The 25,910-nt window shown below is 31.9% G+C and overlaps 2 protein-coding genes and 1 long non-coding RNA gene across 4 annotated transcripts; 1 reads left to right on the forward strand and 2 right to left on the reverse strand.

The window, feature by feature from the left end:
* Positions 1-1,015: 1,015 nt before the first annotated feature.
* LOC132274415 (scarecrow-like protein 1) lies at positions 1,016-6,694 on the reverse strand. Of its 2 annotated transcripts, none has more exons than XM_059775692.1 (3): positions 6,581-6,694; positions 6,121-6,164; positions 1,016-3,133 (listed from the first exon to the last, which is right to left on the reverse strand). In XM_059775692.1, exon 3 carries the CDS (start codon positions 2,907-2,909, stop codon positions 1,176-1,178), a length of 1,734 nt encoding a protein of 577 aa, XP_059631675.1. In that variant the 5' UTR covers positions 2,910-3,133; positions 6,121-6,164; positions 6,581-6,694; the 3' UTR covers positions 1,016-1,175. The 2 variants fall into 2 exon arrangements, with proteins under 2 accessions (XP_059631675.1, XP_059631676.1); XM_059775693.1 differs by lacking the exon at positions 6,581-6,694 and adding an exon at positions 6,265-6,509.
* A 4,602-nt stretch (positions 6,695-11,296) lies between these two features.
* Positions 11,297-12,595, reverse strand: LOC132272858 (F-box/kelch-repeat protein At3g06240-like). The gene is made up of 2 exons (XM_059773937.1): positions 12,494-12,595; positions 11,297-12,166 (listed from the first exon to the last, which is right to left on the reverse strand). The coding sequence occupies exons 1-2, from the start codon at positions 12,593-12,595 to the stop codon at positions 11,297-11,299; spliced, it is 972 nt and encodes a 323-aa protein (XP_059629920.1).
* Positions 12,596-21,677: 9,082 nt separating this feature from the next.
* LOC132274417 (uncharacterized) lies at positions 21,678-23,287 on the forward strand. The gene is made up of 2 exons (XR_009470417.1): positions 21,678-22,502; positions 23,040-23,287. It is a non-coding gene; the product is annotated as an uncharacterized LOC132274417 (long non-coding RNA).
* The last annotated feature ends 2,623 nt before the right edge of the window (positions 23,288-25,910 follow it).

Consider the following 25,910-nt stretch of genomic DNA (forward strand, 5'->3'; position numbering starts at 1 on the left):
AATTTCTGTTTTCCACAGCTTCTGTATTTTATCTAAAAGGATAAAAATTGTGAGGTGCTTAAGGTGCTCTATTTATGTGGATGATATTAATGGGCCGAACCAACCCATAGATGAAAAAAAAATCCAAATGTTCATTTAATGCCTTAGAGACCTCATTTAATGCCTTAGAGACCTCATACTAATTGTGAGGTGCTTAAGGTGCTCTATTTGTGGGTGTGTGTATGTGTGTTGTTGTAACCTTGTGCTGTTCAAAATTTGTGTTGATTTCGATGTTTGCAATTGGTTTAACCCACATATAGAACTCTTTCCCAACACGCACATATATATTATATAACTCTGGGCTAAGCCCAAAATGTAAATGTAGTCTAGGCCCAGAGCAAATATGTTGCCATATTCATCAATTTACCCAAATCCATGATAAAGAAGTTAGTGGTAGTTGGTGGATTAATTTGGCCAATGTGTGATCTCAATTCTCAAGCTGTTATGATTGTTGGTGTTCAATTTGAAGTGTGATTGTTGGTGTTCAATTTGAAGTGATCACAACTATGAGGGATGGTTTTGGAGTTGTTTCACATCAGTTCGAATGAAAAGTGAAATGTGTATATATGGATCGAATGTTAACGCCACCTAATAACTTAAACTTTTAAATTGGATCGCAAAACCGTTATACGGTGACTATAGTTCTTTTCCTTTTCTAATCCTTTTATTGCATTTCTACAAATTTCTAGGTTCCCAGTTGTTACGTGTTTAAGGAACATAAGCATATTTGGCCAAAACTGAAATTTTCCTGGAAAGGTGTTAATATGATAACCCCATTCACATTGTATGCAAACAAAGAACTCCTTCCATAATAAAAAGGCTTTGCTAAGGCCCATTCCAATTCTTCTTCTTCTGTGTGTGTGTGTGTGTGAGAGAGAGAGAGAGAGAGAGAGAGAGCTGCTAGGACTTAAGGAGAACAAGTGTTGTATGAATGCAAAGGAATTTGCAGTCTCCTAAATTCTCTTAAAGGACTTAATTTAACATAAACAACATAAGTTTTTATTCCAACTTCACTTGGATTATAAGTCAGCAGACATTTTGATCCAACAGGAAAAGATATAGTTACAAAATTTAAAGACAAACAACACTAAGTTAATCCAGATGATGCAACTCTTTCCATAACCACAACGTAATTGTTACCTCCAAGCCGAAGCAACAATCAAGACTTTATCTTCCCACCCGAAATGGAGTGAACCAGTTTCCTCCTTCATCTTGTACCTGTCACAATACTGCTGCTTTATAAGCTTCCGAATCGAATCTTTCACATTTGGACAAAATGGACATGACATGAACCCAGCCATCATCATCCTCGCTCTCCATTTCCCTGCGACTTCATACCTCTCTATTCTTTCCTCTCCCTCGCACGCTACTATGTTGACTATGTCGCGTGCCAGACACTGCTTTTCAACATTCATCCTCTCCTGGCTCTCCCTTGGAAGAGTAGCATCCAGAGACTCAAACACAGCTGAATAGTAATTGTAGGATTCAACAAACCTTGTTAAAAATGGGGTAGTGTTAGTGTTCACTTCTTGTTCAACAACAGTAACAAGTTTCGGTTTCAAGCTCTTGACCATCCGCAGAAGCTGGTCCCGCTGGTTTACTGTTGAAACGCTCTCATCGGGCATGTGGTGAAGTTGGAAAGCAAAGTTCACCACTAATGCTTCCCCGGGCTGGCAGTCCAGCATCGCTGGTGTGACTAATGAAGTCATTGAGGCCACTGCTCGGAACTCGAATGAAACATCAAAGTCTTCAGCCAGTTTCTCAAGTCTTTGGCCAATGATTTTCAGGCCCCCAATGTCACGTTGAACTGATTCAGGATCATCAATGCCAGTTAACCTCAAATGGGGTGGCTTACCAGGCTGAGCGGCAAGTGTTTGTATTAGTGCTATATATTGACTCCCTTGGTTTATATCAAAATCTATTATATGAACTGTCTTTTCACCTTTAAGTGCTTCCAGAATTGCACCATTTGCTGCCATAAATCCGAACCGAAAACATGGGCACACCTCAAAAAGGACCTGCATGGCTGAGAGTCGATCAGAAGACGGGGGCTGTTTGCATTTCAGAGCCTTGTAAAGACCTTTACCAGAGGTAGCCATCCGAGCCGCAAGAGCTTCAACCATATAAGCAGCAATCCTCTGGGGAGGATCTCCTTGGATAGAAACCCTCTGCCGAAGCTCCTTTATCATTACAGATGCTTCCTCAAAGTGACCCTCTGCAATTATGGAAGCACAGTCGAAGAGCAACTGCTTGGGTGTCCGAGAAGTTGTTGATGATATTACTTTATTGCTGCTGATGCTACTAACAATAGAATCCGAGGATGAAGACTCCTTAGGTGAGTCATGGAGCATTACATTATGGACAGGGCCAACCCATTCACCGTCAATGTCCATGCTGCAATCACGACCAAACATGTCATCATCCTGGTTATCATTATCGTTGAGAAGCATCCTCTCCAGTTCTTGTAGCTTCATTCTCATTTTGTCCTCATCATAGTCTATTTCATCTGGACTTAGACATTCTGGCCCAAAATTGGTTTGACAAGGATTAGGATGTCTCATGGACACAAAAGAAGAGTTATATGAATTTTGAGCAGGCATCAGCTGGCAAGAAGAGGGACCTTGTGGCTGGAATTGGTTTAGCCGTACGCTAGAGCTATATGGAGGCATAACTTCTTCTGTAGGGGAGTCAAGCAGGTAGTTTGGATCGTAACTATCACTGCTGTAAGATTCAGTCTCACATGTGATCCTCTGCTCAGAGTTGAACAATGGGGCAGACGAGCTAGAGCTGTTACTGATTCCCTTTAGTGAGTAGAGATTAGAGTTTTTATAAGCTGTGGTAGACAGATCCGTAGATCGTATTAAGGACATGGTTCACTTTTAATGCACTCAGCTTTTGATGAACACTTCGAATACTTAACAACTTGAGCTCTGTGTCACAACTGTCCGTGCGGATTTAGATGTGAAGATACAACCAAATGCTATTAAATGTATAATCTATCAAAGAAAATGTATACGACTTTCCGCTGAAGAAACACTAGAAAAGTATATGGAAAGTACTGACAGTTAAAATATCTTCGAACCTACTGGGATGCCTGTATTCAGCAAAAAGAAAGTGTTGGGAAATGATTGTAAAGAATGCCACAATATAAGAAATTAATATATATTTGAACCGATTTAACAATATATAAAGATACACAGCACACCAGGAGAGACAGAGGGACACACACACACAAAAAGAGCGAGAGAGAATCAGTCCTGACTACAATTGCTCTTAAGCATGACATGTGAGTTATTGTTGCATTTATCATAAATAACAATCTAACTGCATTTTCCTTTTCATTCTTATTTTTTATATCACATCAGTTGCCAAAAAGACATATTTGCCACCTGACACACCCTAAATAGTTTAGAATTTGCAACTTCTAAGCCAACAAAACCAGAACCATCTTCTGTGTTGATCACTGACCATTAAAAATCAATTAGAATGCAGTCAAGACATTGCGTTATTTTTCCAGGGAAACAGGGTAAGACAATTCTCACTGTCTGTACAAGATAATACTGCTTCTCATGCTTCTTTTTTTCCCCGGAAAATTCTTCTCATGCTTTTCAGTACTCTTTCTTTCTACACACAAATGCTTAGCTTAGATATAACCAATAGATTCACATTACAAGTTTTAACAACCCCAGACCACACTGAGTAATTTTGTATCTTAAATGCTTGAATCTTGAAGCATCTCTTCTATTGTAATCTACTTCATGGAAGACATGATGTGGGTCAACATTCAGTAAATTTCCACTTAAAGTAATTATGTGACAACTTAAGTGACATATCAGATGGTTAAACATTAGCAAGATAAAAAGATACAACTTTCAGATCTTTAAGGATTTTAATTGTGGGTTTAAGGTGAAGATTAGTACAGCGAAGGTACTACATGTAATATGATGGGATTTCCAGATGGATTTGTTTAGTTGTAAATCAAGGCTAACTGGAAGGGACGAGAGTTGGCAGTTAGAAGTTTTCATTCTTGTCACCTAAGGGTTGAGTGTGTGGCGAAGGTTAGGCTAAGGATTAAGGACCAATGATGTTGGACTAATTTACGGATTGTTGAGAGTAGCTTTAATGCTACCTTAAAAGCAAATGGAAACCGTATTTGTGTTTCTAAAATGAGCCAAAGACAATGCCCAAGCTAATGTGAGGGAGTAAGTCTGGTCATCACACATCCTTCCCATGGTGCCAATAAGACAATGATGTGAAAAGGTGGCAGGCACAGAGAATGTGCTGCAAGAGTGATCATCATGATCATTTTCCGATATTATAATGATTACAAAACGAGTCATGGTGGTTAACTCACATGGTAAGAACTGTACTTAGGATAGTAAGTGGCTATGTATTATGGCAATGATTTAATGTATTAAGATATATTCAAAATGACAGATCTCTTCAGAGAATCCTATGAAGTAGGATCCAGTGTTGCATGCCTAAGGAGTCAGTGGTTTCTCTATTTGTTGAACTAGGTTGATATATGTGCAACGCCTTGGGACGAGTCTACCTCAACGGGCCCATGAATAAGCTACTGAGCCAAGTACCTCGTATGATCAACTGTAATTAATGACCCCTGTGATGGGTCATGAATCATGATGACTGGCAACAGATCAGGCTCGTACAAGCATCCTGAATCCTGTTTATAGCTAAGCAGTACATGAGATGCATCAGTGTGTTCTCTAGCTAAGTCTTCAACAAGACTTATCCATAGAGATGAGGTCCTCATAATGATCTTCGAGTCTTCAACAATTCCTATCATTAAAGAGGAAGTTCTTGTGATGGTCTTCAACTCTTCAACGGTATATATAGAGGGTATTTTCATGACTGTCTTCTAGTCTTCAAATAGTGGTAGTCTAAGGTTTCAACGAGACTTGTCACAGAGGATATCCTGGCAGCAAGCTTCTCTGCAATGAAGAGGTCCTTACATGTGCGTGCCGACAGAGAAATGCATCTAAGGAGAAGAGGTTTCACAATATGAATGACTGTTTAGAAAATTCTATGGCATTGAATGAACTGTTGTATATTTCATTCAATTTGTGACTTGATTTAGTTTTTATTAGTGAAGTTTGCTTCCAAAATTTTTCTACAACATATTTGAATTGTCATTGCTTTTTCATTATTTTTTCGTTGTTAGGAGATCATAATATGATTAATTAAATAGTGGTTTTAGACTTCATTTGCATAAAATTCTCTAGGAGTTTTCCAGAAGTCCTGTACTAAACCTGGAACTGCATCGGTTACACCATCTCTGACAATCCAAGCCTTTAGATTTAGTTGTTAGCGTTAACTGCCTAAATGTAGACACAGGGAGCCTAATCTGTTCATGAATCTCGAAAATTTAGAATAGTACCGAATCATCTTCTCAACTTCAGTAGATAAATTTGCAGCTGCTTCTCCACCTTTACATTGAATAACTATGGTTGCGTTATATTCCTACTCAGCTAGCTAATTCTGGCAACTCCATGTTATAAGGAACTCAACCTAGAAAGCAAATTACGATAGCAAATCTGCACATAAGACTAACCAAGATGCTTCATGTGAATCATGTGAATGCTTGACCCTATATCCTTTTATCTATATACATACAGCAATACAAGCTAAGGATAAATTGAAGCAATACTACCTTATAACAAAGATCCCCCAATAATAAGCCTCAATCGACGAACCAATCGCTAAAGGGAAAATTGATTATCAACAAAACTGACAAATCAACAATTAAATGAAAATGATATGTTCTAATTGATTTAAACTAAAAACAAGCAGGTGTATTCCCAAATGTTGAAAGCAAAATTTCTGTCATATCACAATTTTAGGATCACAAAAGAAACAATATGAGAGGGAAAATACTAACAATTAGTCAAATTCTGGAGATTTAAAAACACAGAAGCATACAACAAGTGCATATGACATATCCATGGCAAACTATAATAGAAAACATATAGTTTGGGAACATTTAAAAACACACACACACACACACACACACAGAGTTTGGGAACAGAATGAAGAAACAAAGACAGAGAAGGTTTGGGATATAACCTGAAAGAGAAGAAGACACCAAGCTAAGGCATGGAGATCATAACCTGCAATTTAACAGATACCCAAATGGAGATGAACCTCAGAAAATGGGGTTTTGACTATGAACAAAAGAAATCAAAGATAAATCCCGCAAAGCAAACAAACCTTTTTATGGCATCTTTACATATTAAAAAATTGAAGATTGTGAGGTCAGGTTGGTACAATTTACAAAAGCAACAAACAACAACATAACGGAACAAATTAAACAAGTCCAAAGAAGAAGAACCTTTTAAAAAAAAAGGAATTAAGAAGCATATCAAATCAGATAACAAAGAAAGATAAAAAGAAAAAAATTGCATTAAAATATGTAGTGGTTGAGAGAGTTGGAATTAAAAAAATCAAAATTGCAAAGACCCAAGCTAAAGACTATGACAAGTAAATATAATCTTCTGGAATATGAGAAAATTAGTGAGAAAATTACACAAAATTTTCGTGAGAAACTTCTGCTCTGCACTTTTTCCTTCACGCTCTTGTTTGTCTGTATGTCTATACCAACTTTCTCTGACTGGGGTTTTTTACAGCACAATTATGTCAAAGAAAGCATCATATGGGTATATGGGTATGGGCAACTTGTGGGGGAGTCCCCTCTTTGATCAATTAAATCTCGACCGTTCAATCTGTCAATAAATCAATAACTAGTTTACCCCATGGAGGATGTCAAAGTTTTGGCAATAAAACCATATCTTGTCCGTACACAAATCTTGTACTACACTTTACTGTGCATAAATAAAAAAATACGGAGAGTATATATATATATATATTTCCAAAAAAAGGCAAAGCAAACCAAGGGGCCGTATTCTCGGGTTTTGAGATATACGCGGGTGTTTTCCTTATTTGAACTTGTGATCTTGGAATGGGAATGGTGCTACTTGGACTGTGGATTTCATAATCGTTCAAAATTTGCTAGGTTTTTCAAATCAACTTTCATTTTATTCCCATTTATATAACCGGGTAGTTGGGAGTGAAAACTTTTGCCATTTTTACTTGGAGTTATCTTCTTTATTTTTTTAATAAGATTTTAGATATGAAACAAAATAGAATCACCTCGTGTGTGTGTACACTTAATATATTTTAGTAATCATATTATGTAAGGATAATTTCAATAAGTGTATGTACATACTTAACATATTTTAGTAATCATATTATTATGTAAGGATGATTTAATAAATTTATAATATATTTTGGATATTGCAGAGTAGAGCAATCCTCTCTCGAAAATGTCTAATTTTTTGTCTAATTTTTCAAAGCATCCCCATCTTCATTTTCATTTACATAATCGATTCTTCAAAAACGTTCCAAACAAGACTGGACGAGAAGAGGCGGGACTTTTTGCCATTATTATGTGACACCTTGAATTATAATAAAACAATCTTATTATTAAGTCAAAACAGCTCTCTTTACTACCTGCATCGTTTAAGTTTAATTATCATATTTACTTGAACTAAAAATATGAGAGACATACTTTCGAAGATCTTATGAGTGAACAAGTCCGTGCAAGCAGATTCGAGAGTTTTTACTACAAATTACCCGCTTAATAAAAAAAATCTTCATTTTTCTTGAAACTCATCCTAGGTAAAATGGGTAAAAAGTACCCATACGACAGGAAAATGGGTAAAAAGTACCTATACATGACACGTGTACGGCGATGAATGAATGTGTACCAATTTCTGTTGTGGTTGATGACGTTGGATAAGCATGATCACTGCTATCTTGGTAGCATCGAATGACACATTTTGCACAAAGTCAAAAGGTTTGGAGGTCCCCCACCTGGTCGTTGTTATTATATGCCAAGTATATATATATATATATATATATATATCTATCTTAAAAGACACTTGACCTTTTTTCCCAGTAAAATGTACGTGGAATTCTAATTTTCAAAACCGTGTAACGTGTTATCAATGAATAGACCAGTCTAGTCCTAAGAAAGTTTTAAGCAATTCACACTTTAGACGTCGGTTGTGAGTAATGGAAGGGTAATTAAGTCATTTGACAAGTTAGTTGCCTGGTTGGTTAAGAATAATTGGATGCCCATCTCATAATCATGAAAAATGTTATTTCTGGTCTTGTCTTTTTCAACAGGGGAAGGTGATTTTAGTCTGTGAGCTAAATGACGATTTTACCCTTCGTGCAGCTAAAATGTGAAATGAATCTATTTGTCATCCATCATATAAGACAGGGACAAGTTGAAAATTAGGGTTAGCAAAATTTGCGAATCCAGATTTAGCTTCTAACTTCTACCTATAATCCTAATCATCCATGTCCATTGTTTACCTTATCCAAAACAAAAGTTTTTTTTTAATGAAGTCCCTATGTAGCATAAAATATTTATCCAAAAAAAGGTAGTTTGAATCATAAGGTCAATTCAACTAAATAGAAATAACAAAGATACTTAAGAAGAAGAAAGAATTAACCATATACATGTTTTAATTATCCAAAAAAAAAAAAATAAGAATTTAATTTTTTTTTTTCATCCACAAATGAGTTACATATAGTGAAAAATTATAGACTTGTGAAAGAAAAATATATGTGAATTTTATTAATTTTTTTCACCCACAAATGAGTTTATATTTGGTCAACTTATATCTTCAATTCTCTCCCACTACACCAAATGCACCCTTTGATAAGGTGTGCAATGAAATATACTTTGTAAAAGCACAAAAAACAAGATCTCAGGGCAAAAAATGATAAAAGAATAATTAGAATAAAATTTAGTGAAGATGCGCGGTATCCCTAAAAGTTTTTTTTTTTTTAATATGTACAAAAAATTAACTCACTTGTTAGCTAGCCACTCTAGACTCTTGAATGTATATGCATACACCAAATATGTACAATCTCCACAAATAACAATATCATTTAGACTTGAATATTTTTATGTTTTGTGAGAATCAAATCTAGATTGTATAATTTTACGATTCACTTCAAGGGACTCCTTACTTATTAAGCCACCTTGTGCGATTTAGCTAGTATCATATTTTGCTATCAAGATAGTATGAGTTTAGGATTCATTGAGTTCACCTTCTAATAACGAGCAGGTAGTTTGAACCTTTTGAATTTTCTCTCCATAGTAAACTAACGATAGAATGTTGAATAATATAGGTATAATCACTGTATAAGAAGATTTGAAAAGATTGAAAGAAAAATTTAATTCAAACTTTTTTTTTTTTGTATTATTTATCCAAAATAACTAATTTTTTAATACTTGGCAGCCCAAAACTTTTATTTTTGCAAGGAATAATGAATTAATACCATTTTAATATACTAAACTCAAATAAATATAAATATGGAAGAAAATCGTTTAAAAAAATTGAACCAAACAGAGTTTTTGTACACTTTGATGTTTTTAGAGAGTTGTTTTTTATACTTTTCTGAAAGTAATTTTTTGTTTTCTAAGCTCTTGAATTTTTTTTTTTAGAGTTACAAAGTAGGCATGAGTTTTTACAAAGCAGAGTACAATTTTTTGATTTTTAATTTTTTGATTTTTAATTTTTTGAAAATAGAAAACTATTTTATTAATGACAAATCAAGCACAATTTTAAATAATTTTGCAGGTAGCTTTTATTAGTTTGAATTGAGTGATTTGGAAAGAAAAGAAAATAAAATATTCTGAAAATCATGTTTGGGTAGCTTTTAATGAAATAAAAGAAAGGATTGCCAGAGATTTGGATATCCCTCCAAATCCCTCATGTGCGATCCTCCAAAACAAATAAGAAGATTTAAAAGGAAATGATAGTAAGTAAATAGTATTTTATAACTAAATAACTCCAATTTAATTATGCCGGTATATATCTTCGTTTGGGAGACTTTTTTTTAATTAAATCTTCAAATAATTAAAATTAGAAGTTACAATTTTTTACCATGAACGTGCCAAATAGGATTTAATTCCCAACTTAGGTTAGCACTCACACACAATTTTGCCCACGCGTAGGTTTAAACCCTCCCCCTTCTTTTGAGAATAGGGAAGTTACCATTGAGCTACAACTCATGATGTGTCACAATGTTGTTAATTGGTTGGCATAAGTCTAATGATGGATGTGTCACAATATTGTTAATTGGTTGGTATAAATTTACCACACAAACTAACTAAATTAAGTTTTATTTGGATGTATTTGTGTTACCTCTTAAATATATTGACCTGAGTTTTACGTGTGTCATTTTTTCTCATTTTGTTCAACGGGCTAATTAAGTAAATCTTGTGATGTGTCACAATATTGTTTATTGGTTGGCATAAATTGTGATGTTTCCCAACGATCTCTTTCTTGTGAATAAGAACCTTCTTTTATTAAATCTTTAAATAATTAAAATTAAAAACTACAATTTTTTTACCATGAAGAACCCTAATTTACATAATCCCCTTAAAGCTTTTTATAATTTTTTTTGGATTTAGTATTTTTTGATTAAGGTTAAATCAACAAATACAGAGTAATTGAAAACTATAGAGAGTGCACAAGAGAACACAATACATAAAATAAAAAAATAGTAGTAGAGACAAAAAAAAAAAAAAAAAAAAAAAAATAGAGATAAAGACCTAGTATAATTGTTCCATTCGTAGAAAAAGAAAGTGCAATATGTATTGAAATAGAGAACTTTAATGTCTTTTTAGCTATTTGCAAGATGTGTAGCATTGTTCTAAAAATAAACATTCCATAATTGATGATACTATAAGTAATCAAAATTTAATTTAATTTAATTTTAGTTTACTTATAGTCTCGTACAAAAGTTATAAACTATTTTTGTAAGCTATTAAATAATCCCTTTTTGGTTCATATGTAACTTGTTAGATTTATGTTTCTGTTCTTGGTGTTGATGAGAATTTCGGATGCTTGTTAGCAGGAGAAAAAACACAGAGAACAGTGTAATTGAAATTTCGGAAGAGTACTTATCTTGATGTTGATGAATGCTAGAGGAAGTTTTTGTTAAATACACCCTCGTAAATAGTGTTCTAATTAATAGGATAAAGAAGAAACTCATTGTAAAAAATGTTACAAAATTGAATGACAATATAAACACCACCAAGTAGAAGTAGAGAAAATCAATGCACCTTATTATTTTTTATTTTATTTTTAAGACTCCTTTTATGTATGATAGAGAGGAATTTTAAGAAACATGAATCTTAATATATATAAAACTATAAATATTATAAATATTTGAAACTAAAATGACAAATCATCCTTGGAATTAGCAAAAAGAATTGGCAGGTGATATCGGAGAAGCCATGAAGTACAAGATCCCTATATGATCTCTCACTTGTGTTGTATAAACCTAAATTGAAGCCCAACGTCCTCATAAGAATCTCATCATTATTTAACAAATCCAATGGCTTTGCATATAGTGAATTCGGGAATTCCACATGAACTTTAGTCCAAGACTGCTCCACTCTGTATTCCTTCATTACCCAAAATTCATCAATATCCGGTACTTTTACACAAAGACATCCTCCAAATACCCCCATTCCGCATGTTTTATGAACATTGGTGAAGAAACTAGGCAATGGAATTTCTGTGACTTTCTCACCCACCAAATCAAAAGCAGCAATCTTTGATTTCCTATTTGAATTTATATCCAAACAAAACCAATGAAGGGCTCCATTAAGCAGCATCCCACGAGTGGGAAAACAATTGTATTCAACAGAAAAACTGTTTTTAACATAGTCTTGAACTTTTTTCCAAGAACCAGCTCTTAGTGAATATATATAGATGCTCTGTCTACCTAATTTCACCAGTTTATAATCATTAGACAAACTGTCATATCCAAATCCACATATGGAGGAGGATGAGGAAGGGCAAAAAGGACGTAGCTTGCAATATGATATTTGCTTGGACTCCCTTGTATAGAAATTGAATATTACATATGATAGACGGGATGTAAGCCATATGCATGCATAGCAATCCATTGCAACTCCCAATGATTTTGGGACTCTCAATATGATGATCGAGATGAGGCTTGATGCAAAAAATATTATCAATATTTTCTGCCACAATGACTTTACTGTGTGTTGATCCGAGGTCTACAGTGTATAGCCTACTCAGATAGAAATTGACTATGAGTATCCGCTTTGTGATTGATTTTGATTGATGGAGGTGAGTTCTAGTGAAGTAGGAGGCGGAGATCAAAGAAAGCCATGATTTGGAAACACATTTGAATCGTATTAGAGAATTCATAGGCAATTTTAATAATATTTCAACAAGGAGATGGTGTGGAATGTAAGGCATTAATGTTGTAATCTCTTTGGCCTTAAACTCATTGCTTTGTCTGCTTTCTCTGATGCTTTCTTTTTCTTCTCTAAGACTTTCTTCATTGCTTTGTATACTTTCTTCTTTTTCCTCTCTCTTACTTTCTTCTTCTTCTTCTTCTCTGATGCTTTCTTCATTGCTTTGTCTGCTTTCTTCTTTTTCTTCTCTGATACTTTCTTCTTCTTCTCTAAAGCTTTCTCCATTGCTTTGTCTGTTACTTTCTTCTTCTATATCTATATTTATATCTCTCTATACTATTATTATAAGGATAAAGGGTTTCAGTACAAGATAGACAAATCTAATTAAAGAAGGAAAGATATATAAAAAAGGATTTTTAGACAAAATTATTTTTATATTTAGTTTTTTTTTTTTTAATTGTCTAAGTTACCGGGAAAAAAAAATTGTCTAATTTACCAATAAATTCATTCATATATTTACTTGGTGAATTCAATTGCTTTTTAATAATAATAGGTATTTGCTCTTTGCTATTTACCTTAATTTAAATAGTTAGTGATTTTTTAATTGTCTAAATTACCAATTAGTTTTATTGCTTATTTTTTAATTGTTTAATTGTCTAAGTTACCCGAATTTTTTTTTGTCTAAGTTACCAATAAATTCACTTATATGCTTCCGTTTATATAATTAAATATTATATATTAAAATATTTCCTTTTCTAATTAGATTTCTTTTTTTTCTAATTAGGTTATTTGTGATAGAGTTTTATAAAACTTTAAGATTTGAAAATATATTAAATATTAAATATTATATATTAAATTATTATATGTTTTTATATATTTCCTTTATATATTTTCTTTTCTAATTGTTTAATTGTCTAAGTTACCTGAAAAAAAAAACATAGAATATAATTTTAAAAAAATTAATAAAATAAAATCTAATTCGACAATTCAATAAATGAAAATCAAATTAGAAAAGAAAATACAATATATAGATATAGGCAAATCTAATTAAAGAAGGAAGATATATAAAACAAGGAAATTTATATTAAATTATTTTTAAATTTAGTTTTTTTTTATTTATTTTTTTTATAATTGTCTAAGTTATCCGAAATTTTTTTTGTCTAATTTACCAATAAATTCACTTATATGTTTCCTTTGTGAATTCAATTGATTTTTAATAATAATAGGTAATTGCTCTTTACATTATTTATCTTAAATTGAATAGGTAAGTATTTTTTAATTATTTAATTGGCTAAGTTACCAATTAGTTTTATTGCTTATTTTTTTTAATTATATATAGAATATAATATTAGAAAATTTCAATAAAAGAAAATCTAATTAGAGAAGGAAATATAATATATAGATATAGAAAAATCTAATTAAAGAAGGAAAGATATATAAAAAAGGAAATCTATACAAAATTATTTTTATATTTAGTTTTTATTTTTATTTTATTTTTATTATTATTATTTTTTATAATTGTCTAAGTTATCCGAAATTTTTTTGTCTAATCTAATAAATTCATTTATATGTTTCCTTTGTGAATTCAATTGTTTTTTAATAATAATAGGTAATTGCTCATTACATTATTTACCTTAATTTAAGTAGGTTATTGTTTTTTAATTGTCTAAGTTACCAATTAGTTTTATTGTTTATTTTTTAATTATTTAATTGTCTAAGTTACCCGAAAACCAAAAATTGTCTAAATTACCAATAAATTCACTTATATGTTTCCTTTGTGAATTCAATTGCTTTTTAATAAGAGGAGTGGTAATTATACTCGTGCTCTTAACTTCTACAATCGTACTTCTTATTGGTCATAATTAGGGATGGCAATGGGGCAGGGTGGGGCGGGGATCTCATTCCACAAGGACTATATTTTTTTTCTATACTGCGAGGAAATGGATCTACGGTTTCACTTTCAGAAGTGAATATATTATATATATAGTTATGTAATTTATTAATATTTTATAACATGTAAGGACAATTTTGAAAAAATACACTATAAACGGGGTGTGGGGGGGCGGGGTTACCTTCCTCCCGCCCCCGCCCCCGCCCTAGCCCCATTCCCATCTCCATCCCCCGTCGGGTTTCAAATACAATCTCCATCCCCTCCCTATTTACATAAATGGGTCCCCAAACCCACCATAAACAGGGCGGGGACCCACCGGGTATGGGGATTTTGCCATCCCTAGTCATAATTCTATAATTGCACGTTCTTTTATGAGATGTCTCCTGCCTTTAAGGAAATTAAAAATATAAATTTTTAAGAAAAAATTACTCTAACATTTTCTTATCTCTCTCCTTTTATTTCTTCTCTTCAATTTTATCCCTTTTATCAATAACATTCTAGATTGCCAAAAAAAAAAAATATATATATATATATATATATATATAGGAATATATTATTTTCAGTCTTTTTGGATTGCCAAAACAAATAGTATTATGTGAATGGATTATTTTATTTTTTATTTTAATTATATTTTAACTATATATATATGGATTCACATTCAATTCCTATAATCACAATTCATATAGTTAGTTAGTTTGTTTGTTTTGTTTGTTTTTTTTTTTTTTTTTTTTTTCCTTCATTGATGTGCATGTATATATATATATAATATGTAATATGTAAATAACTACCTTCATATATGTATAAGTTTTTTATTTCTATTTTTTTCTCTCCTCACTTAATCAGTGTACATGTGTGTGTGTGTATATATATATATATATATTTCATGTCAATAACAATTGATATATATATATATATATCACTTGCTATCAATATATAACACGTATATATATATAGTTAAAATATAATTTAAAAAAAGCAAAGAAAATTATCAATTTTCATAATGTTACTCGTTTTGGCAAATCTAAAAACAAAGAAAATAATATGATTGAATTGTGATTATAGGAATTGAACATGAATCCATATATAACACACGCACACATATATATATACATGAAGGTTCTCATGCGGTCCAAAACAACATACTTTTCAACGGACCAAAACTTAATTAGTCAATTACACTTTATTACTTTATCTATAACACAGGTCAGATTAGTTACCAATTCAAGACGATTTTTTATAATTTTGATATCGACACATGAATAGATTTTTACAGCATCTGCCATTTTCTAGACAACAATGTATTCTGGATCTAAATATATATTTAATAAGAGCCCTTCTTCATCCCATTTCTTTTGTTTTCCCCACAACAAGGTTGTACTTGGGAAACATAATCACGAAACTCAAATAGTATGGAACCTGTTCAACTTTTGCTTTATTATTATTATTATTTTTATTAATCTTTTGTAAATAATCAAAAGCTTTACTTTACCCTCCCATTAATTTTATAATTACACTATAACATTTCATAAAATCACTTATTTATTTTAAATGTAGAAAAAATAATATTTTTAATCTATATTAATTTTCAAATATTTTTAATCTATATTAATTTTCAAATTTATATATTTTTTGTTTTTTAATTCTCATATGTTGAAGAATGAATATGGTAGTTGTATTGTGGCTGTAGTAGTGAAGATGGTGGCTGTGATTGTGTGGATATGGCGATAGTAGTTGAGATTGCAAGGAAGACGGAAGAAATTAAGGAAGAGAGAGATTGAATAAAGTTATTGGTTATTAAAGTTAACATTATTAAATATGGTTAAGTCTAATAAAATAATAAAGTGTAATTGACCCTCGTTGTTTTGGACCGTATGAGAGTCTTCCCATATTATATATATACATATATATAGTTAAAATATAATTAAAAAAAGTAAATAAAATAATCCATTCCCATAATATTATTTGTTTTGGTAATCCAAAAAGAAAAAAAATATATATATTTCTGTATTATTATTATTATTTTTTGTTTTGGTAATGATATAAGGATAAAACTCAAGAGAGGAGAATAAAAGGAGGGATAAGAAAAGGTTAAAGGGTAATTTTGTTTTAAAAATTTATATTTATATTTTTTTTAAGTAGGAGAAATCTCATAAATGAACCAATAATTATAGGAATTGTGACCAATTAAAAGCGCGATTGTGGAAGGATTGTCGTGAGTGCCACTGCAATTAACACTCTTCTTTTAATAATAATAGGTAATGGCTCTTTACATTATTTACCTTTTGTTTACCTGATAAATTTAACCAATTCTTTTTACAATTCAATTGCTATTTAATTGTTTTGATAGCCATATACGTTATTTCTTTTCTTTTAGTGCCTCTTCAAGTAACTTATTCTTCCTTCTCTCTTCACACACGCATCTCCTCCCATATAAGACATATACGTTATTTCTTCCTTCTCTCCCCTTATCGACATCTGAATTATTTATTTATTTTTGTTTAGGTTACCAATTAGATATATTGCTTATTTTTATAATTGCTCTTTACATTATTTTTATAAATAAATTATTTAATTCACTTATATGTTTCCTTTGTGGATGCAATTGCTTTTAATAATAAATTTACCTTTTGTTTACCTAATAAATTTAACTAATTTATTTTTCTATAGAATACTATGTCCAGAAAAGAAAAATTGAAAAAAAAAAAATTACTCTAAAAAAATATATGTAATATGAAAAAAAAAATTCACTAGGAGGCATTGCACATGCCTTTTCTATGTATTGAATCTGGTCACTGTTAATGTTTTATGTATGTTATTTAAGTTCGTATTTAACATTATTGAGTTATGTTTTGGCTCTTTCATGGTTGTGTTATTTATTTATTTTTATTGTTAATCTCAATTAAAATTTGAAATATTGATGCAAGATTAAATTTATACAGTAATAGTTGAATTGATTCAAATTTATTTTATTTTATTTTATTTTTTATTATTATTTTTTTCATGATATTTGGTTAGAAAAATAACTATTCTAAGTTTTGTGCTATTTTGCAACTTAATTTTTCTTTTTTCTTTTTTCTTTTTTTTTTTTTTTGGGGGGGGAATTTTTTTACTAGTTTAACATATTTATTTTTGTAGACCAGATATATAGTTGAGAAGGTTGTGATAAATAAAATTTGGTTTAATGATATGCTATTATTACTTTGATAGTTGGATGGCAAACACATATAGTGACTTTTCTTAAAATATAATATATATATATATAATAAAACAAAAAATTGTAACGAACAGATTTTTTTTTTTGGTATTCAACAATCAAAATAACTTAAATAATTTATGTTTAAAAATATTTGGGTTGTCCAATTGTGTGTGAGTTCACTTACCTATTTAACATTCAACCCATTTATGACTCGTTATAAATGAGTTTTGACTCTTCGTTGGTTTGTTCATTCATGACTAGCTCAAAATTCGTCCAAACTCACCTGATTGTCACCCTTAATTTTCAGAATCCGAACTTGAATCACTACTTACTGGCCCGAGTTGGTTGATGTCGGATTGGGCCTGCCCAACACCCCTAATTTCAATACAGCAATATGTAGGTAGGAACCGTAACGTAAGATAGCATGCGGTTTTGAGCAAATGAAAAATTCTTCTTATACTGGATTGATATGAATTTGAGTCTTGAAATTACCAATCAGTCATTCTGAGACACTTGTTGTTCCTGGCGAAGGTTTCTATCCAAGTTTTTTTTGTTTTGTTTTGTTTTTTATTTGACATCTGAAGTCCACATAAAAAGGCGTGCATGTGTACAGAGATATATATCTAGGTTATGACCCACCCAAGAAATTGAACTATGGGTAGTTCACACCATAATCTGACATAGAATTTGTTGGGCCCAAGGAAAGTTCATGGATGAGGAGATTCATTATAATCACCTAGATACGTTACAATCTCGTAACCTATTCTACCCATTGTACTTGTAGCCTCATGAGATTGCCTTTATGAGTCCATTTATATTTGTCAACAATATTTTAAGTGTCTATTGATATGGCTTTGAGTATTGAAATTACCTATTTTTAAGGACGGATTCAGGGATGGACTTTTAACTCACCCCATTCATAATTTTTGAATCCATCCTTGCCTATATGTCATTTTGAGACTCATATTGGCCAATTGGCGAAGGTTTCTATACAAGTTTTTTTTTTGGTGACATCTGAAGTCCAGATATGAAGGCATGCATGTGTTTAGAGATATATATCTACGTTATGGTCCACTCAAGAAATTGAATTATGGGTAGCTCACACCATAATCGGACATGGAATTTGTGTCTATGGATAAGGAAATTCATTATAATCATATAGAGATATTACAAACTCATAACTCCCTTTATTCATTGTACTCACACTTTGGCGAGATTGTCTTTATGGATTACACGTCTCTCCACTCATACCTCTCAACAATACCCTAGGTATCATTTATAAAGTTTTATACTCAATTTCCCAGAGGACAAAGATAAGAATTTCTTAAAATCCGAAACATGTCTTTAATTACAAGAAATTAACATAATAAAATAACTCTAAACATGTCTTTTATTGCAAGAAATTAACATAATAACATGAAGTATAAATAATGCATGAACAAATGTGCAGAGTTTTACTTATCAATATTTATTCTAATTGAAATGACCAACCATACTCTGTTCCTTCATTTATTGTTGATGTTGCATCTTCTTCACTGAGACGGCCATATTTGGTAATACGAGGCTCTCCACAAAGACTTCTGCGTCAATGTTATGGCGGACACATGAAAATGGTTTTCTCATATGAACTTCAGTCAAGATTGATCCACTCCATTTTCCTTCATCATCCAAATTTCATCACTAGCTATCTGGTGATATTATACGAAGCCATATTCCTCCAAACACCGCTATATGACATTCATCAGAATTGGTTGAGAAAGTAGGCAAAGGAATCTCCTGACAGTTTCTCATTCACCATATCAAAAACAACAATCTTTGATTACCTCCGTCATGCACCTTGTGTGGCTGTTTTGGACATTGTGCAACTCATTTACGTCCATGTCCATGTCCATGTCCATGTCTATAATTTAAAAATAACTATTATTATTTGAGATACTTGATTGACGCATCTTTAACACATTATCCACACATTTTAGATACTCAATCAACACGTCTTATACTATTCGTCTTATATAAACAAGAATACGAACATACATTAAAGTGTCTAACATTTTTTCATAATGAACAAAAACATGTTCTAATAATAGAAGGGTAATTCACATTCAAATAGTTTCATCTTTTAACTTATGTAATTTTATTATAAAAATTATAATTTAATTGTTACTCAATGTTTATATAAATTAATATTTATATTTATATTAATCGTGTCACGCTACCTTAGCGTTAGAGCTTCCAAGACATGTTTTGCATCTACAGCGAATGCATTAGAAAGTCATTGGAAATCAACGTCCTGAAAAATTGAAAGTCATTAAAAAAGTACATTAGAACATTATATTACCACTTTTCAGTTTTCTTCACCATTTTTTATTGATTTTCCTTATTCTCGTCTTTATAATTGAGATGTCTCTCTGCTTCTTATATGGCGAGCGAAGAACTGTAATAGACCTATTCACCTTGAATTTGCAAAGTAGGTTAATTACACAAGTAATTGATTTCAAATATTTTTTTTTCTTCAATACAATGGGAATGTTATTGTCTAAGATTCAATCCTGCCCCAATTTGATCACTTCAGGCTAAGAGACGTTTCAAAATGGGATCCAAATCCCATTCGAGTATTAATTTCAAGATTACAGTATTATCATTGTTTAGTTCAATTGGGATGATTACTCTAAGGGGCGATGGCAAAAATGATACCACAATACAACAACAATGTCAAAAAAAAGTTCACTAGAAGAGAAATGGAGTTCTAAATAACCATTTGAAATTCTTAAAAGATTATCAAGATTTTAAGTGTTAGAAGTTAGATTAGTATGCAAAGAGACGAAACCGGACATTTCAAAATTCACCGAAGGTACTAATTCACTGGACTATATAGGCATTCGCAAAGATTATCATGAGTTTGTTTTCTAAAATCTTTTTATTTTTTAAAAGTAGATAATTAATGCTGATTATATATGTGTGTATATTTATTGTAAACCAAATATAATCCTTGGATTCACATAATCTCGGGCGAGTCACGAGACTTGATGTAAAAAAAAACATAGTATCAAGCTTCTTTGCTACAATGCCCTTATGTGCAGATCCGAGGTCTGCGGTGTAGAGACGCTGAGGCCGACACCTAGTATTGACCGTGATTGTGTTTTGATGTTGGAATTTGTGATTGTGGTAAGATTTTAAAGAATTGGGGTTTCGATATTAGAGAGAGCCATGAAATGGAAATGCACCGTAATTACAACAGAGACTTGACCGGCATTCTTTTATTTGCCATGGCTGTTATTGTTTAGGGTTTGGGTTGGGCTTTTGCCCCGGGTTGTGTCCCTCAATTGGGCTTGTTTCCTTTTTCAGGATTGTCTGGCCTTTGGCCCACAAATGTACACTATTTATAATTTTATACAGTTGCTTAAAATTCCCAAAAAACAAATCCATCGGTTTAATCCATGAGCCGGCCAAGTTGCTATGAGTATGAGCCCAAATCCTAAGCAAACTTTCCAGAGTTATTGTGATATATGATTCTTATGCTGAATATGGCTGGGCTGGGCTATGCTGGGCTGTGCTTGGTTGGGCTTGTAGACGCAACCATATGGACACCCACAAATCCATACTGAAAGACTGCAAGTTGGATCATAGATGTTCAATAAAATAAATTTGGATAAGAAAAATATATTAATATATTGTATTTATACTTCACAAAATTTATCAATTTTTAATTAAATTCATATTTAATGTCTAATAAATATATATATTCAATTTCTTCCAATGTTAAAGTAATTCTTGCACCATTTAATCCAGATTTTGTCACTGTTATCAGTCAATAGGTAAAAAATGTACCTCACTACAGCTCTGTTGGAGTGATTTGCTAAAACTTTGAAGGAGGTGAGATTAATTTATCAAATAATTTAAAAGAAAAGTGGTGTTTGGTGAGGGCAGTTATAAAAGTCATTTTACATCAGGAAGTATTTTACTCACATAAAATTATTTCTCTAATCTTATAAAGTTAGGCCAGGAAATTTTATAAATTTTATTTATTTATAAAGTTAGTCCTAAAATTACTTACCAAGTTGGTGTGTTAGTATTGCATAATGCTCTAGGTGAAAGTTTTTTTTTAACAAAAGTATGACAATGTTTGGTAGCGTTATATTTGTAATAAGATTAGTCCTAAAATTACTTTTAGGAAGTTGGCATTGCCTATGCTCTAGTGAACTTTTTTTTAAATAGAAATAACATTTTTGTTTTAACTTTAAAACTTCATAAGAATGTTTAGTAGGGTTATATTTGTTACAAATTTTTTGGAAGCGAATTGAAAAACAAAATGACTAGTTAAGAAGTCATTTAAGAATGTTTTTTTTTGGGTACAGTTTATTATTTGAAAAATAAAATGACCAGTTAAAAGGCCATCTAAGAGTGTTTTTTTTTTTTTTTTTTTTTGAATACAGTTTATTGCTATAGTGCTTTTGTCACCGTGCAGAAGTAACAACACAGAACAACAATTCGGTGCTTTCAATTCTAGTATTTATTTTTATTTTTAAAGCACACTAAAAATTGCCCACCATGCTTTCGTGTTTTATTTTGTTAAAAAAAAAGGAAAAAAAAAAGCAGTTATTGCCAAACAGTAATTGGAAGCCGAAAATAATATTTTAAATACAAAAGCCACTTTCATATTGAATTTTGAGTGGAAAATGGACCTTTTTTTATTTTTTATTTTTTTATAATTAAGTTACATCATGATTTAGAACTCCAGTTTCCAAGATGCAAGGTTTTTTTTATTTTTATTTATTTTTATCTTATTTTATTTTATTTTATTTTATCTGATTAGCAATTTCTTTTCCTACTATTATTAGGAAATTTGATTGTCAAAAAGCTTATAAAAATATTTTACTTTTCTTCCCTTTCCAAAATCGGAGCCCTTGAAAGCTGCCCCTTTCTTGGAAAAAAAAAATGTCATCCATCGGAGAAGCCAAATTGTAGCTCATTCGGAGTCCAAATTGTAGTTCCAAACCCAAGGCAGCACATGTCTCTTCTCTTCTCATCCATCGGAGTCCAAATTGTAGCTCATTCGGAGAAGCCAAAGTCAACCCGAGATTCTCTCCAGTTCGGCTTAAATTCAGGTAAATCATAATTTCCATCTATTTTAAATCCAATTTTACTCTGATATGATTATTTTTTCGTTTTTAATTTTGTATCATTTTGTTTTGGGTTTTGTGGTGTAATTTCTGTTTGTTGATGAACTGGGTATGCAATTTATGGTTAAAAATATGTTTCTTTAGGGTAATTTTCCTTCTTCTTTTGCACACCTGCGAGATTAGAGTTATGTTGTGTTTTGGTTTTGGTAAGAGTTGAGAATTTTCAATTTATGTTGTATTTGGAAGACCTTGAATTTGGAATCGGAGGAAATTTATTACAATTATTTTATTTTTTAGTTTTTTATTCAGAATTTTTCAGTCTGTCACATAACTTAATTTTGTGTGTTTGATTTTATTTTCTTTTTCTTTGTTTATTGATCACCTTTTGTATATGGAAAATAATTCCCAAACCTATTTATGTATCCTAGTGATGTATTAGATAGAAACCCCTTCTGTTACACTCTTCACCACCTAGACAAATAGTAGACATATATAAATAGCATTACTCTTTGTATATTGCAGCATCTCTCCTTAATTTCCAGGAGAATGAACCAGTGCAGCAGAAGCAGCTGCTCTAGCAGTGTGGATGTTGTGTCACACTGTGATGACCTTGTAACCGAGATTTTGCTTCGATTGCCTCTACACTCCGTCTTCAAGTTCAAGTGTGTATCGAAGACGTGGAACTGTTTGATCTCCGATCCTATTTTCTGCAGCAATTACCAGTCCCAAAGAAAGAATTCTCTTCTCCCATTGTTGGGATTCTTTCGGGTTACTAGAGATCAGAGATTTCAAATACATCGTTTTGTAACCCCGTCACAAACCAATGATTTTCTCTTCCTAAACCGAACTATGGATATATTCCATCCTCAGTGTGTTTCTCTTGTGAAGAATGCACCAGAGATGGTGATGGTGATGGTGTGGTGCATTTCAAAGTGATGCTAACTCTCCACCACGAGGAGCGAGACACACGACACATTACGCGTTGAGACTTTCTCTTCTCGTACTGGCGAATGGAGAGAATCATTTCTCACTTCTCCATCTGAATTTTCACCTGAGCATCGGTTTGGATGTGAATCACTATCGGTAGGTGGGATCTTCTACCGGGAAGTTAGTGGTCATTTCGCCGCTTATGATCCTGACATGGGGGGAAATCGTCTCTGGCTGATAAGGTTGCCTCCTGGTGCCTGCAAGACACAGGTATGTTGTATGAATTATGTATTGGGACAGTCACCGGAGGGTTGTCTCCGGTTTGCCATAAATGACAAGCATCAATTCAGAGTGCGGGATCTCAAAAAGAAGCTTTCTAGTCGTGAATATCTTGAAGGAAGTTGTGAATATCTTGAACCAAGATAATACCACACTATACCAAGTCGTGAATTTCTTGAAGGAAGTGAGTTACAAGATGTTGAACTTTTGTCGTCCTAACAAATTCTATCCTCGTTTGAAAGCGTTTCACTTTCACAATTCAAAACTTGTGCTTCTTCAGTGGGGAAGCATGATGTTTTGCTATGAATTTGAGACTAGAAGATTGGAACGAATTCAGTATCGTGGAACTCTCTTGCCATCCGTTAACAGTAATTCCTTACTTTGTGGTGCCCTTCTTTGCCTCCTTTACATTAGTTTAGACTCTTCTTAGGCTTATCATAATATACATTTTGAGATTATACGGTATTCTATGATTCAAATACCGTATAATTTTGAGATTCCAATTTATATTACCTTATTTTATCTTTCTTTTTGATGTGCATTGTTTCCGGTTGGTAAAAATGTATAAAATGCTTCCCGGAGAGGAAATGCTCTCCGAGGAAGCTAATACTAGTAGGCTGGGTTTGCAGAGGGGTAAGCTGCTTGTATAAGCAAATGAGCCCCTCTAAAGAAAATAAGGGAAAATAGATTTTAGTGATCAAACTTAAATAAAAAAAATTGCTAAAAAGTGACTCAAATTGTTGCGGTAGTGGGGTTGGGAAAGGTGACGGCGGTGGCATACATAGGGGTGGTGGTGGTGGCATAACTGTCTGAAGTACTCTGACTCTATGGAGCATCTTTTCTTTGATTATAATCTTGCCCAAGAGACTTGGTTATGGTTTGTGGATTGGCATAATGTGCATTGGTTCATTTCTCAATCAAGCTCTAAGGCTAGTAGTGGCAAGATGTTGAGACCGATGTTTACATGGCAATTGTTTGGAAACACCAGATCAAAAAAATACTTCTAAATTTAAACTAATTTTCGCCAATTTTGATTTCAAACTGCAATTCGGTAGTTCCTTAAAAGCAATTATAACTCTATCAACTAAAACCAAATCTTTTTTAAAAATTATTTGGATTGCTTGATAATATATTTATAAGGAAAATTAGTATTTTAAATATAAAATAGACTTTATATAAAACACTATAACTTGGGAAAAAGAAGGGTTAAGTGCGGAAAACACCCTTAAAGAGTATTTTAAAGGATTATGTGCCAAAAATACCCTTAAAGTATACACAACACAATACTTTTACCCGTATTTTAAAAACTATGCTATTATTTTCTCTACTCTTTTCTCCTTTAAAATGTACAAAAATATCCCTCGAATAATTTTTTGCAGGTCTTAGACATAAAATAATGCTTTAATTTCTGTTTTATTCTTTTAACTTTTCGAAAATACTCAAGGGGTGTGTATTATATATATTCTTATACTAGAAAGGTGTTATGTGGCTATGTGCACATTTACATTTATGTAGAAGATTTTTCGATATAGATTTGTAAGGGTTGCTGAGACGTATTGTTTGGATTTTTTAGAGTTCTAGTAAATTGAAGAGTAAATTAGAATTGGAATGTAAATTTTTGGATAACATGTATATGTAAATGGCTTCTGAGAGAATGATCATGTAAGGAAAATAATGTGTATAGAATTAAAGCATGTGCAAATGGATAGAGTCCTCTCACCGATTGAATGATGAGTTTGTCTGACAAGGTAAGCAACTGTCTCCTTGCGTGATCGTTCCATACAAGATTTGAATATGTTTCTACCTACTATATTGCATATATTAACGGATGTGTACCCCACATAATGTATTGAAAATGTTGGATTTCTTTCTTACCTTATATAAGAGGTTGGATTCATTCGTTATATGTATGTGGTTGTATGTGATTTTTACATATGAGGTTTGAATATTTTTCTACCTACTATGGAGTATATTGTATGAATTAACGGATGTGTATACCACATAATTAATGTGTTGAAAATGTTGGATTTGTTCCTTATCTTATATAAAAGGTTGGATTAGTTACTTACCTTTGTATATGTGGTTGTATGTAATTTTTACATATGAGGTTTGATGTGTTCTTTACTTGAGTTGGATTTTGATCCATTAAATAAGCGGTTAAAGTGAGACTTAATTATTTAAATTCAT

This window comes from Cornus florida, unplaced genomic scaffold, assembly GCF_030987335.1.
Source record: "Cornus florida cultivar Cherokee Brave unplaced genomic scaffold, ASM3098733v1 CherokeeBrave_3.0.0_Hap2_Chr09, whole genome shotgun sequence".
Classification (NCBI taxonomy): Eukaryota; Viridiplantae; Streptophyta; class Magnoliopsida; order Cornales; family Cornaceae; genus Cornus; species Cornus florida.